We start from the raw sequence: 21,208 nt of genomic DNA, 5'->3' as shown, positions 1-21,208 counted from the left end.
AATTAGGCACAGAGTGTTACCCGCCCATGATCATCATATGACTGGTTTGTAGCAGAAGTGGCATTAAGACACCTGTCTCCTGACTTTTGGTACAATGTTCTTTCACTTATTTACAAATGTAATGAATTAAGTTTTTGAAGTGAATTTTTTTCTTCTCAAATTTTGCTTTGTTTTCTTACTAATCATTTTAGATTATAATATAATTATGCAATTCTTCAAATTATAAACAGCTACTAAGTAAACAAAGTAGCTAAGTGACTCAGTGGATAAAGCTTTGGGTCTGGAATCAGGAAGACCCGAGTTCATATCTGTCTGTAAATACTTTAGCTGTATGAGCTTGAGCAAGTCACTTAATTTGTGTTTGCCTTAATCCACTGGAAAAAGAAATGGCAAACCACTCCATTCGCAAACCAGTATCTTTGCCAAGAAAACCCCATGAACAGTAGTCTTAAAACTGAACAACTGCATAAATGTTTTACAGTTTCCAGATTTTATCCCTGTTGAATGCCCCTGCTATAATCTAATATTTTAATATGCATTATAATCATGGTGTAGGCTGGTGTGAGGTTAGTACCAGCACTTATACTATTCCCTAATAGAGAGATCATTTGATCCTGTGGTTATTAGTTTTCTACTATATTTTGTGTCAAGTGGCTTGAGCTCCTTTCCTTTCATACAATCAAATGTGGGATGAAAAGCTAGAATAGTTAAATAATACCTGGGAACACTTAAGTTTTTACCTTTTTCTATTCTAATCTGAAAACGAATTGAAAGAAACCACTTTGGTATAGCTTCTCTTTCACAGTTTATCCTAAAGTTTTGACTAGACTAGAATTTACAAGTAATACGCTAAACGTGAAATTCTGTAAAGTCAAATACAGTACCATGCAAACAATATGGATTGGACTGATTGTCTCACATTTACAGTTGTAATTCCAAATCAGTTTTTATTAGAGTATGACTTAAAACGGGTTTTATAGTTACTCTGGAGCAAGTTATTTAACTTATATATCCTATTTCTTTATAAACTTCTACTCCAGGGAAAAATCCCTAGTCCCTAATTAGGTTCCTTTGCTTATAGAGAAGCTTCCAACATGTTTTTTCTTCTGGAGGGAAAAAAAAAGATGGGGTATACAAGGCACATTTTTGCAACCCTGAGTTTTGGGATAGTTCAGTGAATACCCTTAGTACTTCTTACACAATGGCTCCCACTCATAAACTGAATTCTAAGTATGTTCACAGTATAAGGAGAATATAAATTTGCAGCTCTTTTTTATGGACAGTTACAATTTTCTTTCCTATAGTGAAAAGAAGCTACAGTGAACTTAAGTATAGCCAAATCTCTTGTCTTTATGTTGTTCAGTTATTTTTAGAAATGTCTGACAATATGGTCCCATTTGGGGTTTTCTTGACAAATAATGGAGGGATCTTTCATTTTTTTCTGAGGAAATAGGAAGCTTGAGACAAATAATAAAGTGATTTATCCAGGATCACAAAACCTGTGTGTTTGAGGACAGATTTTGGCTTAGGAAAATGAATCTTCCTAGCTCAGGCTCAGCTCTCTATACACCGTCTTTATACCTAAAGTTATTTGCATGATTACAGGATTTGGATTTCTTAAAAAGTCAGTCAAAGGATAAAATCAAGTAATATTCATTTTTGATGGCATCATTAAAATTCCGTACCACTTATTTATTCCTTATTTTATGAGATTTATAATATGTTTGTCCATTGAAAATCATAAGGTAAAATATATGATTTGTTTTCAGAAAAAGATAAGCATTTTTGTTAATGGTGAAGATTTTTTTCTGAAGTGTTTTTAGAGAGAAGGGAATTATGAAGTTTATTATGTTATTAATTTCATGCTTGGAATAAGCTGAATAGTTAATACCTTTGATATAGTTGCTATATAATTTTTTAATCATCTATAGAAGATGAGTATTATCACTAGCATACTGTTTTGTGATTTAATACATAACAAATTAAATAGCTAAATTATTGTTAGCTGGAATCATTCTACAAGCCTCTCATTGTATGTATAATAGCCTTATATAGGAGTTCTTGTTCCTTCTGACTCCTGAATACCTATGGTTTAATATTTCAGAGTTGATAACTAGTTGGACAATAAGTCCCTTATGCTGTAGTTTCATTCAACTTTGAAGCTAATGATCTTGTAAATGCTGGGACCTAGACCATTCATTAGGAATACTACCTTTAGAGCCAAAATGTCAGTCATTTTGGTCAAGAAATATGTGAATGTGTAAGGTGATTGTAAGTTTTAAGTTATATTCACTACTAAAATGTTTTTCAGAGGAAGCTCAAGTTTTACAGCAAAGGATAAAATAAGCTTAGCAATAATGTGTTTATTTACTTAAGTAAATGTTTAAAACAATAATTCCATGAACTTGTAATATTAACAATAAATATTTAATTTTGATATTGTCATAATCATAGAATTGTGGAATCTTACAGTTGGAAGGGATGGCAGTCTAGTCCATTTAGTCCAACTCTTACTTGATCATGATTCTCCTCCACAATATACCCTACAAGTGATTGATTGGTCTTTCAGCCTTTGCTTGAAGACCTCAAATTAGGGAGGACTTATTACCTTTCAAAGCAATCTAGGTGCACTTTTGGATAATTCTTATTGTTAAAAAGTTTTTATTTATATTAGGCCTACATTTGCCTTTTCACAACTTTTACTTGGTGCTTCTAGTTCTGATGAAAAGCAGAACAAATTTGTTTTCTCTTTTACATGACAGCCTTTCATGTTCTTGAAAGACTACTATTGGGTTCCCCTTAATTCTCTTTTTCAGGTTAAATATTCCCATTTCCAACATTAGTTGTCATATATCATGACCTCAAGTCCCTTTATCCTTCTGGTTCTTTTTCCCCTGCACAGTCTCCAGCTAATTGATGTCTTGCCTAAATTATAGCACAAATATATGTATATACAAATGTATAAACTATTTCAGATGTCATCTGATTAGGGCAGAGTAAAATTAGACTATTATCTCTTGATTCCTGGGTATTAGATCTTTTGGGGCAGCCTAAGATCATTTTATTGATCTTATTGAACTCCAAATACACTAAAATTCCCGTATATTTTGGACACACTCTTTTCTAGCCTTATCTTCTCTATCTTGAACTTGTGAAATTAACTTTCTAAATGTAAGAATACATTTATCCCTATTGAATTTCATTTTATTGAGCGTTTTAATCCCCTGAATTTTCCCAGTCTTGTCTCCCAGCTTTGTGTTACCTGCAGATATAGGCTGTGACTTTTTATCCAGATTGACTAAATAAAAAAATTTAATAATAGAAGGCCAAATAAAAAACTGCCACTGAAGACTACCTTCTTACTTCCTATTTCTTACCACTTTATCAAAATTAAATTATTTTCACTTGCATATTATAGATGTTCATAATAAAATGTTATGTAATAAAAAATTACATAACTAAAATTTTTGAATTTTATAACCAAAATGTAAATGTTGTATTTTCCCTGACAATGGAAATCCCTGCTCAGATACTCCTTTTTTATTGAATTGAGACAAAAAGTTCCATTGTGACACTATATGAGTTACTTAAAATATTATGAAGTCTATGAATAACATACCAGGTATGAAAACAACCTGGTTATATAATAACGTCATATAAGTACTGTGTAGCTATGTACAGATCGTGGTGTACCTCAGGTACCCTTAAGTGTCATATACCTGGCAAAGTAAGTGGCTACTTTGAGAAATAAGAGAATTATTAAGATTCTACTCTTCACCAGGCAAATTAAAACTGCTTTCAAACCAGAGACTAGTAGTGTTTTGGCTTGTTGAATCAGTCTTGCTGTACTTTAAAGTCATGTACATAGAATGTTGCACATAGAATTATCAATTGTTTACAACATTTTACATATGACTAGTACATTTATTATATAACAGAGGACAAAATACTCTTGACTCAGAAAAATAAAACCATTTAACCCAAGAATTATACTGAGTCAATGGCTTGATGACATTCTGGGAATATATACATTAGGATAAACTTACAGTAAAACTGCCTTAAAATAAAATTCTTTTGTTATAGCTAACTCATTTTGGATAGGTTTCTGTATTGGTTTCTTTTATTACATTCTGTCCTAATTGTTAGAACAAAGTTTCAGTGTATTTTCAGTTGTTTGAACTATTTGATAGATTCATTTGTGTCTTGCTTTTTGGGGGGGATGGTTTAAGAGTCATATTAATCTATAAGGAATATGTAAATTTACCCAGAGATCATTATTTTTACAACTGGGCTGAGGAAAATTAACAAATGTGATGTTAGTTTTATGTTTATAAAGCTGTCTTTGTCTTTTGTAACATGCTTTAGTTTTAAGACAAATATTTGCTAATTCTTTGTTCTGAGTTATAATAAAATATTTAGCTACCAGAAAGTCAAACGGTAATATAAAAGTATTTCACTCAAAATATAGACATTCTTAGAAACAAATATAGAGTCTTATAACTTGACACACACATATATATGTACACACATATAGATATAAAATTGTATATAATGGCATTTTTAAGACCAGTTAGATTTAATGCTATATTTAAGGAAATGATGTTATCTAGTAGCACAGAAGCCAAAGGATGGGCCTGGATATGAATTTAATTCTGTTTTAAAACTTTGATTAAGTTGTTGATTTTGATGGGCTTTACCTAAAATTAGCAATTGGCTTCTCAATTATTTATTGCTCATGAACTAAATTTCTGAGTATGTATATGTGTAAATGTACTTTTTAGAAAATGTTTGATTATTCTGCTGAATTGGAAACAACAATTTTAAAGAATCAATTATATTATGAGTTTTTAATGTATTTTAAAGGTGCACTGTGCTTGTTTACAGTTGAAACTATAGCAGTTAGAAGTAATTCTTGAATTTGTTAGTATCTCAAAGTCATTTATATTATATATGTTTCATGCCCTTAATATTAATAAACATTTCTCAACTACTTAACCTTTTGGAGAAAACCAAGAAGTCATTATAATTGAAGGTAATTATCATTCTTATGCCAGTACAATTAAAACCCTATACAATTTTGTTTTCAAGCTCTGTCTGATTATGTTATTTCAGACAGTTTAGAGCAGCAAAATTCTAATAAAATAAGAGGGGATTGAAACAATTTCTTGTAATTCCAGAGTAATAATAGTTGACCTCTCTTTCTTTCTTTTTTTTTCTTAAGAGATGCACAAAGATTGGAAGAGTTTTTTACCAAAAATCAACAATTGAGAGAGCAACAGAAGGCCCTTCATGACACTATTAAAGTTTTGGAAGATCGGTGAGTTTGTACATGATTGTAAAGCATATTTTGAAATAGAGGTAAAATTTTTATGTAACTACATTAAATTTAGTTTTTAATCATATTTGTAATTAAAAGTTGATATCATCTTCCATTTATAAATTCTGAAAAAAGAATTGCCCCCTAATAAGGAAAGAGTAACCATAGCTTTACTATCAAAGATTGAGAGAGTATTTCCTGCTTCTGCCTTTCATTCCACCAGGCTGGAAATAATCTTTTCTATTTTCACATCATTTGTGCATTTCTCATAGCACTGACCTACTTCTGTTGTGGAAACAGAAAAGATATTAAACAGAAAATTCCTTTTTCTACCCCACTTCTAGTCCCTTGCTTTACATGAATAATTTATATTTTAAAGATTTTTTTTTAAGTTCCAAATATCCTCTCCCCCTCTTTTACCTCTGAGAAGACAAGGAAAATAAAATCTATTACAAATATGTATAGACATCGAAAGAAATTTCCACATTAGCCATATTAAAAGGAAAAAAATATTGCCATTTTTATTATATTAATTTAGCCTACATGAGTTGTTCTATTTCTGCAGTTATCAGATTTGTCTTTATGAGTGTGAAGAATTTTATGTTCATATAGTTTCTGTTGTGTCTTGGAAGATAAATTCCCAAATATTTTATACCATCTGTAATTATTTTAAAAGTAATTTCTCTTTCTAGTTATCCCTTCTGTCTTTTGTTGAGAATATATACATAATTATATGTACATACATGTATGTATGTATATATGTGTTTATGGAAATGCTGATACTTTTGTGCGAGTCTATTTTGTATCCTGTAACTTGAAGTTAATTATTTTGATTAGATTTTTAGTGTACTCTTTAGGATTCTTTATGTAAACCATTAAAAAACAAATACAAAAAAATGATCACTAGATTTTTTTTTTTTCATTTATATTCCTTCATATTTTTTCTTGTCTACAATAGTGACTAATAATACTTCAACCCTGATCTTATTTTTGAAAAGTTTCTGGCTTTTTCCTCAAAACAGATAATGCTTGTTCTTGGTTATAGATTGGTAATACTTACCATTTTAAGTAATCCTCCATTTATTCTTGTAATTTCTAGGGTTGGATTTTTGTTTTTGTTTTATTTATTTTTTGTTGAGGCAATTGGATTTAAATGACTTGCCCAGAGTCACACAGCTAGGGAAATATTAAGTATCTGAGGTCAGATTAGAATTTAGGTCCTCGTGATTTCAGGGCCATTGCTCTATCCATTGTACCATCTAGCTGCCTCATTGTTTTTTTGTTTTGTTTTATTTTTAGCAAGAATGTTGAATTTTGTCAAAAGTTTTTTCTGCCTCTATTATAGTAAATTTGTGATTTCTGTTGACTTTGTTGTTAATGTGGTCAGTTGTGCTGCTAGGTTTCCTAATATTGAACCAGCTTTGCTTTCTTCATATAAATTCACACTGGTAACTGTACTTTTTTTTTGTTGTTAATATTGGTTTAATTTCCTTGCCGGCATTTCATTTAAAATTTTTGTATCAATTGGGGAAATTGGACCTTAGTTATCTTTTTCTGTTTTGTCCATCTCTACTGTAGATGTGCTCACTTGTGATTTGTTTCATTTCTTTTTCTAAAATAAGATTAAGGTTTTTTTTGTTTTTTGTTTTTTGTTTTTTTTTGCTGAGGCAATTTGGGTCGTGACTTGCCTAGGGTCATACAACTAGGAAGTGTTAAGTATCTGAGACCAGATTTGAACTTGGGTCCTCCTGACTTCAAGGGTGGTACTCTATCCACTGTTCCATTTGGTTGTCCCTATTTAAGAATTTTTTAGTATTCTGTTCTGTTATCTGTGTAATTTATATTTTGTAAATATTCATCTTTTGATTGTTGATTTTATTGGCATATAGTTGGGTAAAAAAAAAGTTCCTAATAATTGCTTTTATTTCCCCTTCATTGTTGGTTATTATTTCACCTTTTTCATTTGTTGATACTAGAAATTTTATTTTCTTTCATTAAAAAAATCGTTAAGTCCATTAAAGTTCAATTCATTAAAATCAATTAGCCAGTAGTTATTAAAAAAAAAAAAAACTGGTTTGTTTGTTTGTTTTCTTTACTTGCTATTTTGTTAATGCATCAGGATCTCAATTTTAGTTGTTAATTGGGGGACTGTAATATGTTGATTTTTCTTTAATTGCATGCCTAGCTCATTGATCTGCTCTGTTTCTCATTGATTTGTTTCAAGTTGCACATTTTCCCTTAAGTACTTTTTAGTTTTATCCTACAAATTCTGATATGTCATCATCTTATTATTTTTAATAAAATTATCTAGTATTTCTGTAATTTGTTTTTTGATCCATCCATTGTTTAGGATTAATTATATACTTTCTAATTAATGTTTTCTCTATGCTTTAAAAGTCTTTTATTGAATGTAATATTTTTTCCATTATGGTCAAAAAAATTTTTTTGTTGAATATTTCTACTTTTCTCTATTTGCTTGTGAGATTTTTATTCTCTAATACAGGAGTCCTCAAACTTTTTAAATAGGGGGCCAGTTCACTGTCCCTCAGACTGTTGCAAGGCCGGATGGTAGTAAAAACAAAAACTTTGTTTTGTGGGCCTTTAAATAAAGAAACTTCATAGCCCTGGGTGAGGGGGATAATCGTCCTCAGCTGCCACATCTGGCCCACGCGCCGTAGTTTGAGGACCCCTGCTCTAATACATAGTAAACTTTTGTGAAGTTGACAGACTCAGTTGAGAAATACATATACAGAGAGTTGTTGCTTTAAGTAAATTTGCCTTACATAAATTCAACTCCTGGACAGACAAACTCCATGCTAGCAGCAGTGCCTATGCACTGTGCAGCCCTGTGCCAGGGGTTCTCCACATTAGTGCTCTGACACCAGGCTGCAGAGAGTTTGGGACTACACTCTTGTGAGAGAAGAAAGAAGTGTACAAAACAATCCACTAAAATACATTGTGAGAACTGGCTATTCTCCTTTTTATTCCCTTATTATAATCTTTAGAAGTCTGTCACGTCTAATTTTTCTAATTCTTTTCATCTCTTTAACTTTCTCTTTTATTTTATGATTAACTTTAAGTTTGAGAGGTCAAATTGAGATCCCCCCATTATAGTTTTTAAAAAGCTTTTTATTTTCAAAACATGCATAGGTAGTTTTCAACATTCATCCTTGTAAAACCTTGTGTTCCAAATTTATTTCCTTCCCCTCCCTCCCCCACCTTCCCTAGATGGCAAGTAATCCAATATATGTTAAACATGTGCAGTTCTTCTATACATATTTCCACAATTATCATGCTGCACAAGAAAAATCAGATCAAAAAGGAAAAAAATTGAGAAAAAATAAAATGCAAGGAAACAACAAAAAGTGAAAATGCTATGTTGTGATCCACACTCAGTCCCCACAGTTCTCTTTCTGCATGTAGATGGCCCTCTTCGTCACAAGACCATTGGAACTAGCCTGAATCACCTTGATATTGAAAAGAGCCACATCCATCAGAATTGATCATTGTATAATTTTGTTGCTGTGTATAATGTTTCTTTGTTCTATTCACTTCACTTAGCATCAGTTCATATAAGTCTCTCCAGGCCTTTCTGAAATCATCCTGCTGATCATTTCTTATAGAACAATAACATTCCATAACATTTATATACTATAACTTATTCAACCATTCTTCAATTGATGGGCATCCATTCAGTTTCCAGTTCCTTGCCACTACAAAAAAGACTGCTACAAACATTTTTGCACGTGAGGGTCCTTTTCCTATTTTTATGATCTCTTTGGGATGAAGTCCCAGTAAAGCCATTGCTGGATGGATCAAAGAGTTTGATAGCTCTTTGGGCATAGTTCCATATTGCCACCCTCATTTACATTTTTTCAGTAATTCTCTTGAAATCCTTGATCTTTTGTTCTTCTAGATGCATTTTGTTATTATTTTTTCCTAGCTCTGTAAAATAATTTCTTGGGAGTTTTGATTGGTATGGCACTGAATAAATAGATTAATTTAAGTAAGTAGAGTTGTCATTTTTATTAAATGGGTTTTCTTTTTGTATCTCTTGCTGCTGGACTTTGTTGATAATACGTAGAAATGCTGATGATTTACATGGACTTATTTTGTATCCTATAACTTTGCTGAAGCTGTGAATTGTTTCTAGTAGTTTTTTAGTTGATTCTCTAGGATTCTCTAAGTATACCATCATATCATTTGCAGAGAGTGATAATTTGGTTTCCTCATTACCTATTCTAATTTCTTTTTCTTTTTCTTTTTTTTTTTTTGCTAACATTTCTAATACAATATTGAATAATAATGGTGATAGTGGGCAACTATTATAGTTTTACTCTTTATTTCTTCCTATGACTTATTTAGCTGTTTGAGATATATATAGTGTCGATATTAATTCATTGTCTATGGTACCTTTTTAGGAAAATGTAGTTTTCCTCTTTATTTCTTTTAATTCTATTTTTATTTATTTCTTTGTCGGATATCATCCTTGACTTTTTTTTTTTTTACTTCAGCCTCTTTTTTTTTTTTTAACTCTGTGTTTTTGTTTCAAATATGTTTCTTGTAAACAACATATGTTTAGAGTCTGATTTCTAATCCATTCTGATATCCTCTTCTGTTTTATAGGTGAATTTGTTCCATTTACATTTATACTTCATGATAGCTAACTGGATTTGCTTTCATCCTGTTTTCTTATACTTCTTTTTATTCTTTCCTCTCTTTGCATCTATTTTGTTTCCAACCACTGCCTCTCTTGCTCTAGCCTTCATTTTATTCTTCTCCTCTTCCTTCCCCAGTCTCCTGATTCCTTTCCTTCCTTCTTCCCTGTTGCATAAGATGAATTTTTGTACCCAACTGTGTATATGTGTATTTTTCCTGATTTGAACAAATTTAGATGAGAGTAAGATTCAAGTGTTGTCTATTCCATCTCACTACTCCTCTTCTATAAACTCTTCCTTACACATCCCATTTATGTGAGATAATTTTCTCGTTTAGTCCTCATTCCTTTTCCATTTTTTCCACCACTCTTATTTTTAAAAATTATTTTTTACTCCACTCTTTCTTACCTCTTTAGCACTTTCTTTTTTCTTGTGAGTATATCAGTCTGTGTTTTCCTTTAAGCCTGTTTTTTGATGTCACTTGAGCTTAGCTCTTTATAGTTGGGTTCTTTTTTTGTTTGTTCATTCTTCTATCCTATTTCTTAGTTTTGGACTTTATACTAATGTAGATTTCTTCTCATTTGGGGTAAGCCTCTGCTATGTTCATAGCTTAGTCTGGGAGCCTGCAAGTTTTTAGTGTTTCCAGAATTGGGAGAAGCTTTGTTCATTGCCCTCCTGGTGTTGAGTTCTACACATTCTTGACTCAGATTTCAGTCTGTTGCCTTTTGTGTAATGAAATTTAAGTTAATTATTAGCCTGCAGGGACGTTCTTGAGAGTGATTGAATTTTTGTGTTGCTTTTAGGCTTGGTCTTCCCTGGTTATTTCACTGTAGGCATAAAACTAGAACTGAGTTACCTCTATGCTGCTGTGCTCATAGTTACACAGCTAAGTTTCAGGAATTTGTTTTATGTTCACACCATGCAGCCAGATTAGTGCATGCCTCCTAAGTCTGTCTCCTAGAACTAGGTATTAGATTGCAGAGCTTGCCAGGTAGCACCTATTCCTTCTCCCAAGGCTAGTTAAGGGGTCCCCTGGGATCTCTTTCTGGTGCTTCCTACCCTGATGATCTGTTTTGGTTCCCTTTCCATTTCTGCATCTCTGGATGATACTGTTTCTACCCCTGCTGCCACTGCCATTATGCCATGCTCTTTCCCAGTTCCCACTCTATTGTCCTCAGACCTTTGTGTCTTCTTCCTAAGCTGGCCTGGGAAAATGACTTACTGTGACTTTTTTGGTTTCCCAATCAGAATTTGGTCTGGCTAGTTTTTAAGTTATTTTGGAGGTATGTGGGGAGATGTAAGCAAAAATGGTGTCTCACTTCACATGAATGCCTCATCCATCTTCATTGACTTAACTTGACCCAAAAGCCCAGAAGACTTTGTTAGTTTTTATACTTAGGATTTATAAAATCCACTGTTCAGTTTTTCCTTGTTGTCTTTAGAATAAAACTATACACAATTTATCTACAAAATATCCAGTTTATCTTAACATAGTTTAATTACATATAACTATTCGCCACATATACTATGTTCTAACCAAACTGGCTACTTTGTGTTCCATGTACATTATACATCACTCTCCCTCCTACCAAGATGCTTTCAAACAGTCTCTTACACCTTAAAGGCTCTCACTTCTCCCCTCTGCCTCTTAGAATCACTGTTTCCCCTCCAGACTCATTTGAATTTAGTGTCTTCTCCTTCCAGAGAATTTCCTGTATTTCTTAGTTGTCAGTCCTACTTCTGCCTCCAAATCAATGTATTTATTTTGTATATGTATTGTATTTCCTTTTTTTTCTTTATTAAAGTTTTTTTATTTTTCAAAACATATGCATGGATAATTCTTCAATATTAATCCTTGCAAAACTTTGTGTTCCAATTTTTCCTCTCCTTCCTTCACCCCCTCTCCTAGATGGCAAGTAATCCAATATATGTTAAACATGGTAGTTTTGTGTGTTAACTCCAATATATGCATAAACATATTCATATTTATACATATTTATACAGTTATCTTGCTTCACAATAAAAATCAAAACAAATTTTAAAAATGAGAAAATAAAGTGCAAGTAAACAACCACAAAAAGACTGAAAATGCTATGTTGTGCTCCATACTCGGTCCCCACAGTCCTCTCTCTGGGTACAGATGGCTTTCATCATCACAAAACCATTGGAACTGGTTTGAATCATCTCATTGTTGAAGAAAGCTGTGTTCATCAGAATTGATCATCATATAATCTTGTTTTGCTATATACAGTGATCTACTAGTTCTGCTGATTTTACTTAGTATCATTTCATATAAGTCTCTCCAGGCCTCTCTGAAATCGTTCTGCTTATCTAAGTTTCTTACAGAACAATAATATTCCATAATATTCTTATATCATAATTTATTCAGCCATTCTCTAACTGATGGGCATCCATTCAGTTTCCAGTTTCTTGCCACTACAAAAAGGACTGCCCCAAACTTTTTTTGCACATGTGGGTCCCTTTCCCTCCTTTAAGATCTCTTTGGGATATAAGCCCAGTAGAATCACTGCTGGATCAAAGGATATGCACAGTTTGATAACTCTTTGGGCATAGTTCCGAATTCCTCTCCAGAATGATTGGATTTATTCACAATTCCACCAGTAATGTATTAGTGTCCCAGTTTTCCCACATTCCCTCCAACATTCGTCATTATCTTTTCCTGTCATCTTAGCCATACATTGTATTTCCTAATCAACGAACATGTTGTACCATAGTAATAAAATGTATTTCCCTTGAGGACAAAGATAACTTCATTTTTCTATTTGTATTCCCAGGGACTAACACATGAGTGATTAATAAATATTAATGGAGTTTGCATTTGATAATCCTTTGATCTTCAGGAAAGTAAGATAAATTCAGGAAAGTAGAATTTATAACCAATATAACTTTGAGGGAGAACAGTGATAGATTCTTCATAAACATGTTCTTCTCTTCATGTAAAGTTCTTTTATTCTTGCTTATTGGCAATACAGTCCTTCAAGTCTTCTCCCATGAAGCTTTCCTTAACTAATACTATTTTTTTATAAAATGCTCTAAGGTTTATGTGAAGACCGTGTATTTTAAAATCTGCCGGAGTCAGGAATTCAGGTTAGGGGAAAATCGTCAATCTTTATTCTCAGTGAAGAAGGATCGGAGGTGGAAGAGAATGGGCAATAGCAATGTGTGCAGCTGAGTCAAGAAGCTAGCTCGACCAGCAGCCATACAACCAGCAGCTACAAGCATAGAATTCAGGTCCAATCTCTCCCCTGCCTCTCTTCCTGCCCCTCTGCCTCCACCCACCAAAATCGTCATTTCCTATACAACACATCAGGACTTTCACAGAGAGTGGGCGGGGGCCATTCTTTATCCAAACATGTATATTAATAAAGTATAATCCAGTTACTATTTAGCCTCACGTGCTTGGGACCTCAGTGCATTAACTCAAGCCTCAGCCCATTACAGGTTTAAAAAGGTAATCCCTCATAATTACTCTCTGTAGATAGTGTAATTGATGTTACCCTTGTTTTATACAATAGAAAACTGAGGGTCAGAGAGGGTAACATATGCAGGATCATACAAATTTCATGTATTGTCAGACTAAGATTGAACTTCACATTCTAGTGATCTTTCCACTATACCCTGATGCATTTCCTCTTTTGTATAGTATGTAGCAACTTGTCTGAAGTTTCCTGAAATGTTAAATCAGGATTGCTCATTGTTTTACCTACGTTCTGCCTATTCAACTTGATTGTCATTTCCCTTAATAGAAAGACTGAAATTTTGAGATTCTGACTGTAGCATTTGTTTATTATTATGTTTTGTACATTATGTATGTTTTGTATACAATAAGACACATAAATACTTGTTGAATGAATAAAATTAGCTTTAAAGGAATAATAATATAAAATTATTGTTTAGAGAGAAACAATATTTTCTCACAAAACTTTATTCACACCTATTATGGGAATCATCACTGGGTAGGATAGATGGCTACAGTTTCCTTTAAAGCTCAGGTAGCCTTTCTGTGGGAAGCCTTTATTTCCTTACTTGCTAATTCCTCCTCTATTTCTCCCCTAAAAAAATTATCTTGTTCTGTTATCTATGTTATATATTTATGTGAGGTAGCATGAAATAGTGGAGAGCTGTCCTTGGAGTCAAAAAGTCTTAGTTCATTTCCCAACTCTGACACAGTGTGACCCTGGACAAGTAATTTAACCCTAATGTTGGGGGCTGAATTCCTTATTGAGAGCTCCCTGTATTGAAGAAATCATAGGTGCAATCCAAAAAAAAAAATATTTGTCTGTGTATGATTATGAGGATTCACATGTAAATATACATATACATACAACATACACACACACACACACACACACACACATCTTTACCAATAGAAGGTTCAGTCCTTTGGTGTAGGAACTGCTTCATTTCTGTTCTGTCTCTGGTACCTAGCACGTTTTGCTTTGTTGTCATTTTTTAGTCATATCTGACTTTTCATGACTCATTTGTGGGTTCTTCTTGGCAAAAATGTTGGAAGGGTTTGCCATTGCCTCTTCCAATTCATTTTACAGGTGAAGAAACTGAGGCAAATAGAATGAAGGGACTTGCCCAGAGTCCCACAGGGAGTAAATGTCTGAGGTTGGATTTAAACTCAGGAAGATGAGTCTTTCTGATTCCTGGCCTGATAAGTCATATACCTGCCCATATCTAGCTGCCCATACCTAGTTTGTAGTTGGTCCCTGATCAATACTTGTAAAATCATCTAATAAACCTCTCTGATCCTCCAACTATTCTCTATCCTCTTTGATCCTCTGGTTATTCTCCAAGACCTCTAATATGTTAAAAATAAGTTATATTCTACCTCAGGGGAAGCAATTATCCTACTTGACAAAATCACAAAACTTTGCCATATGATAATATAATGGTTGATGACTTTATTAAGTTATTAGGTTCAACTGTCTTCTTTATGTTAGGGGAAAAAAATTCCCACTCAAAAAAAGATCTTCAAGAGCTTTAGAGTAGATGATTTAATGCTTAGTTAAATTGTCCTTTAGTTAACTTGTTTAATCCTTTAGAGTAAGCATAAGTCATTAAAGTTTTATGGAGTGTTTAAGAGTATAATAAAGCAAGCTTATAAAGGCAATACAGTTATTCTGCCAAGGTCTTTAAAAGGTTATGTGTAGTTTTGCTAAACATCTTAATATTTATTACAAAATTTGTTATCCACTTTTTAAAAGGCTTATTATTCTTGTGATAATATTTTGCTAGGACTCCAGCATTAGATAGAAAATCAAAAATCTTAGTCTTGGCTCTGCCTTTGCTATCTTTGTGAGCTTGGACAAGTCACTTAACTTCTTAGGTTATAATTAACTTTAAAAAAGGAAAAAGAGATGAATAAAATGACCTTTACAGGTCAGCTGTAAAATTCTGTGATTTTTATTGAAATCTTTGACTGAAAGGCAAGTCACTAACTCATATAGACAGAATTTTCTTTTCTGTATGAGGATAATACCTGTGTGCTCTTTGAGGACATAAAATCAAACTTTGAATGTGTGCAGTAGATCAGCTACTGTTGCTATCTTATTATCATTGATATTTCCATGAAAGAATTCCAAATACTTTACAAAATCTTTTTTAAAGAAAATTATAAAGAAAGAAAAAAATACAGTATTAATAAGCTATCCAAAGGTTGAAACTTTAGGGGCCAAAGATTTCATTGAGGATAGGGTACTTCCTCCAACAGTGCAGATAACAACTTATCTTTGCCATGATTATGTGGTTTTTGTAAATTGTTGTGGTTGGAAAATATTAATTACTAATGGCCTAATTTCAATTGGTAAACCTTTCTGAGTTTAGCCAGACTATCTCTTAAATGACAAACATGCAAAATGTTACAAGTCTATCCTTGATGTCTTCTCACTTGGTGGGTAACTTGTACTTTTATGCCAATTGTAATAAACCATTTAGATATATAAATGAACTATAGTTTCTTAATATATGTATATATATGTATGTGTATGTGTGTTATACATACTTTTTTTTACTGATTCTTGGAAGTTGCTCTTGAAGTTTTGTTTGCAGTTAATAATGTCAGGTAAGTGATTTTATGCCATTTATTTTCTGCTCCCTCTGAAGTAGAACAAGTAGTCAAGAGAACTCTTTTGGGTTGTAGCTTGTAATATAGTATGTTTACTAGCTAGGAGTAGTTTTAATTCCAAAAGAGCTTCTTGACCTTCATCCCTAGGATCAAACTTTCATGAAGGAAAATAGATGATTTTCTTTTCCAAATCAATGTGATTACTCTCTTCTCAGCCCCATCCCTTCAGCCTGCGCCTGTTTCTTTAATCTTCTACTTTCAGCTGACTGGGTGGTACAGTGGATCGAGCTCTGGGCTGGAGTCAGAAAGATTTGAGTTCAGTTCCAGCCTCAGACACTTACTAGTTGTGTGATCTCAGACAAGTCACTTAACTCTTTTTTGTCTCAATTTTCTCTTCTGTAAAATGAGCTGGAGAAGGAAATGGCAAAACACTCTAGTGTCTTTGCCAAGAAAATCATAAAAAAATTGGACACTACTGAAAAAACTGGACAACAAACAGTTCTCAGGTAGCCATAGTAGGAATGAGTGGTAGTTAAGAACGTAAGCGTTAAGCCTTTCTTATATTAACAGGAAAAATAATATATTTATTATATTGATTTATATTTGAATTCCAAGGTCTATGGTAGCAGTATAGTAAGTAAGCCCTGGCACGATGTCAAGGGTTTTTTTTTTCCACTTGTTTTGACCAAAAATACCTTTTCTGAAGGTTGTCTCCTTTGGATTTTTCTAATTAATTACACTGTCTGGTATAGAAACAGGTTAATTTTATGTTAACACATTGCATTTTCATATTCTTTTTAACTACCTTATACTTTTTGATGAAAGTTCTTTCAGAAAAACAGTGGGATTCTATTGAAAAACAAACTACTCACTTTTTATAAGCAAATTAACCAGACAACAGGATATTGTTTAATACCCAGAATTATAGCATTTAGTTAAATTATTATTGAATGTCTCAAAAGGCTTCTTTGTCTACTAGTTTACTTCTAGCTGTGGCTTTTATTCATTCAGATAAAGTCTATTATTCTTCTTATTGTATTAATCCCAAGTTATCAACTGTTGGAAAAATTCTGATGCTAAAGATTTAGTGGAAATACTAAGTCTGTTAGAAAAATGCTTCAAATGGTCCATCTTTCAGCAGACAGTTATACAGTATCTTGGTTGAGATTAGTAAAGATATACGAGAATCTTATATTTATTTTGGAATTTTAAATGCAAGTATAAACATAAAGAATACCCTAAATATTTAATGTAATTAAAGGGCAGAAGTGATTTGCTTGAGGGATAAGAATATGCATGTGCTTTATTGTAGTTTAAGGCTTATGTTTTATTTAGCTTGCCAAAATTTTTAAATTTTAATTTGGTACCATATTGAGATGAAAAATCTGTACAGTGTAGCCATTTTTTTTTGGTACACTATATTAAAAAAATGTAAATTCAAACTGATCTGAAAGACAGACTTTACAATTTCCTTACTTCAGTACCTTGCATTAAAATGACAACAAACCAAACATTTCCAATCTATTATATTCTGAAATGAGATTATATTTTTATATTTTCTATTTATAAATTTTCCCCAGTAATGCAGATCTGAAAAACATTGTTTCATATGTATGATTAGTATATATATTGGTCAACCTGCCATCTAGGGGAAGGGGTGGGGGGGAAGGAGGGGAAAAGTTGGAACAAAAGGTTTTGCAATTGTCAATACTGAAGAAATACCCATGCATATATCTTGTAAATAAAAAGCTATGATATTAAAAAAGACGAAGAAATAGGGGGTTTTCGATCATTTTTAAGAGAAAGAGCAGAACCAAACAGAAAATTTGATCTTCAAGAGAAGCATAAAAAAGTTAAGAAGGGAAGGTGCGGAAAAACTTTTTTTAAAGGTTAAAATACGTATATTGCTACATGAAAAAATATGTGTAACTTTTGAGAACTGTGTCTTTGTCAGGGTGGTTAAAAAAGAGTATACTTAGTGTAGATGTAAGTTGACTTTAATGTGATAATGTAAAAAAGAAATTAGGGGTGGAAAAGGGATTTTATTGGGAGAAGAAGAAAGGAGAAGTAAAGTAGGGTAAATTATGTCATATGAATTACAAAAGCCCTTTTACAGTTGAGAGAAAGTAGAAGGGCGAGCATTGTTTGAATCTTAATCTCATTGCATATGTCTAAAATTGGGAATATCATACATACTTAGTTTAGTATAGAAATTTGTCTCACCTTATAGGGAAATAGGAGGGAAAGAATGAAAGGAAAAGGGAAGTTAATAGAAAGAAGGGCAGAAGTAGAAGGGAAAGGGGATAAGAAAGCTCCCTTTTTTTGTAGGGGCTGAAAAAAGGGAGGGCAGATGGAGGGAGATAGTGGTCAGTAGCAAAACAGGAAGTTGAGGTGAATAGAATTTTAGAAAAGTTGAATATGATAGTATTTTGGAGAAAATTGAATAGGGGTAGAAAGGAATATACTTTTTCTCGGCAATACAAGGTACCTACACCAAAATTGACCATGTATTTAAGACATAAAAACCTTACAATCAAATGCAGAAAAGCAGAAATAGTAAATGCATTCTTTTCAGATCATGATGAAATAAAAATTACATAAATCATCGCCATTTATATATATTAATGACAATGCCTATTAGCAAGATTTACAGAGAGAAATCTCTGTAAAAATAACTATAGGTAATATAAAATATTTGGGAATCTAACTGCTAAGACAAAGCCAGAAACTATATAAACACAATTAGAAAATACATTTCACGTAAAATTAAATCTAAACAATTGGAACAATATCAAGTGATCATAGGTAAACTAAGCTAATATAATAAAAATGACAATTCAACCTAAATTAATCTGCTTATTCCATGCTTTACCAAACTGTCAAGAAATTGTTTTTTGGAAGTAGAAAAAATAACAAAGCTTGTCTGGAAGAACAAAATGTCAAGAATTTCGAGAGAATTAATGAAAAAAAAATGCAATTGAAGATGGTCTAGCTGTACAGACCTAAAACTATATTTTAAAGCAGTGGTTCATCAAAACCTTTTGCTACTGGCTAAGAAATGTCAGTGGAATAAGTTAAGTTCACAAGACATAATAGTCAATGACAATAGTAATCTAGTGTTTGATAAATCCAAAGTCTCCAACTTCTGGGATAACAACTCATTCTTTGACAAAAATTACTGGGAAAACTGGAAAATAACAACCTATATCAAGATAAGGTTGAAATAGGTTCGTGATTTAGCATAAAGGGTGATAATATAAGCAAATTTCAAGAACAAGGGATAGCTGTCTTTCAGATCTGTGGAGAAGGGAGGAATTTATGGCCAAATAAGTAGTAGAGATCATTATGAAATACAAAATGGATAATTTTGATTATATTAAATTTAAAAAGTTTTGTACAAACAAAACCAGTGCAACAAGAGTAGAAGGGAAGCAGAAAATTGGGTAAAAATTTTTACATCCAAGGTTTCTGATAAAGCCCTCATTTCTTAAATATATAAAGAACTGACTCAAATTTATAAGAATACAAGCTATTCTCCAATTGATAGATGGACAAAAGATATGAATAGACTCTTTTCAGATGAAAAAATAAAAAGCCCAGGCTTCTAGTCATATGAAAAAAATGCTCTAAATCACTATTGATTGGAGTCAACTCTGAGGTACCACTGTAAACTTCTCATATTGGCCAAGATGATAGGAAAAGATAATGATAAATATTGGAGGGGATGTGGGAAAACTGGGACATTAATATGTTGTTGGTGGAATTGTGAACTGATCATTCTAGGAAGCAATTTGGAACTATGCCTACAGGGCTATGAAACTATGCTTGCCCTTTGATCCAGCAGTGTCTTTATTGGATCTGTATCCCAAAGAGGTCATGAAAAAGGGAAAAGAACCCACATGTGAAAAAATGTTTATTCCAGCCCTTTTCTTTAATGGCAAAGAACTGGAAAAGATACTGATCATTTGGGGAATGGCTGAATAAGTTATGGTAAATGTAACATAATACTGTTTTTCTATAAGAAATAACGAGCAGGCTAATTTCAGAACAGTCTGAAAAGACTGAAATTTTAGAGAATATTGTACACTGCAACAACAAAATCATGTGATGACCAACTGTGATGGAGTTGGTGCTTTTCAACAGTGAGGTGATTCAAGGAAACTCCAATAGACTTTTTTTTTTTTTACATTAACTTTTTTGAATACATGACTTTTTGGGTTTTTTTATGAAACGGGTTGGAAGAAAAATCAGAACAAAAGGGAACCGTGAAAAGAAAAAAAAAAAAAGTGAACATAGCATGTGTTGATTTACATTCAATCTCCATAGTTCTTTCTTTTGGATGCAGATGGCCTTTTTTCCCCTAAAGTTTCTTGGGATTGCCTTGGATCACTCACTGAACCACTAAGAAGAATCAAGTCTTAAATAGAGGATCATTGCATAATCTTGCTGTTACTATGTACAATGTATTCCTGATTCTGCTTGTTTTGCACAGCATTAGTTCATGTAAATCTTTCCAGGCCTCTCAAAAATCACCTTCTCCATCTTTTTTTGTAGAACAAGGATATTCCCTAACTTTCAAATACTATAACTTATTCAGTAAATCCTTAATTCCAGTAGACTGTTGATAGAAAAAGCCATTCATCCAGAGAGAGAACTGTGGAGATTGAATGTGAATCAAAGCATAGTATTTTCACTTATTTTGTTGTTGCTGTTGTTTGCTTGTTTTTCTTTGTCATGTTTTTTCCCTTTTGATCTGATTTTTCTTGCATAGCACAACAAATATGGAAATATATTAGAAGAATGTCTCATGTTTAACCTATAATTGATTACTTATTGTCTAAGGAAAGGGTACAGGGAGAGGGAGGAAGGAGCATTTGCAGAAATTTTGCAAGAGTGAATGTTTAAAACTATCTTTGCATTTTTTTTGAAAAATAAAAAGCTATTATATTTTAAAAGGGGAAAAAAAAGAAATAACATCATTATCAAGACCACATTAGATGAAATGAGTTGACATTGAGAAGTTACTATACCTGAAAAGAAAGTGTTGAAACGCATAACAAGAATCACTGAAGATCTTGATTTAATATGAATTCCATAAACTCTGGTAAAAAATGGTTGAATGCTTGATTAAAATATCAT

General features: G+C 32.5%; 1 protein-coding gene across 2 annotated transcripts in view; it reads left to right on the top strand.

Moving 5' to 3' along the window:
• The window catches only part of RBBP8 (RB binding protein 8, endonuclease), an 80,909-nt gene that overhangs the window by 14,965 nt on the left and 44,736 nt on the right, over positions 1–21,208 (top strand). For both annotated transcript variants that reach the window (XM_031946533.1, XM_031946532.1), the window contains one exon: positions 5,222–5,317. In XM_031946533.1, the coding sequence (XP_031802393.1) occupies positions 5,222–5,317 (96 nt within the window). The remainder of the gene's footprint in view (positions 1–5,221; positions 5,318–21,208) is intronic.

The sequence above is a fragment of the Sarcophilus harrisii genome, chromosome 1 (genome assembly GCF_902635505.1).
Source record: "Sarcophilus harrisii chromosome 1, mSarHar1.11, whole genome shotgun sequence".
Lineage (NCBI taxonomy): Eukaryota > Metazoa > Chordata > Mammalia > Dasyuromorphia > Dasyuridae > Sarcophilus > Sarcophilus harrisii.
Note: the sequence above shows the minus strand (reverse complement) of the source record. Positions and strands in the feature narration are given on the sequence as shown.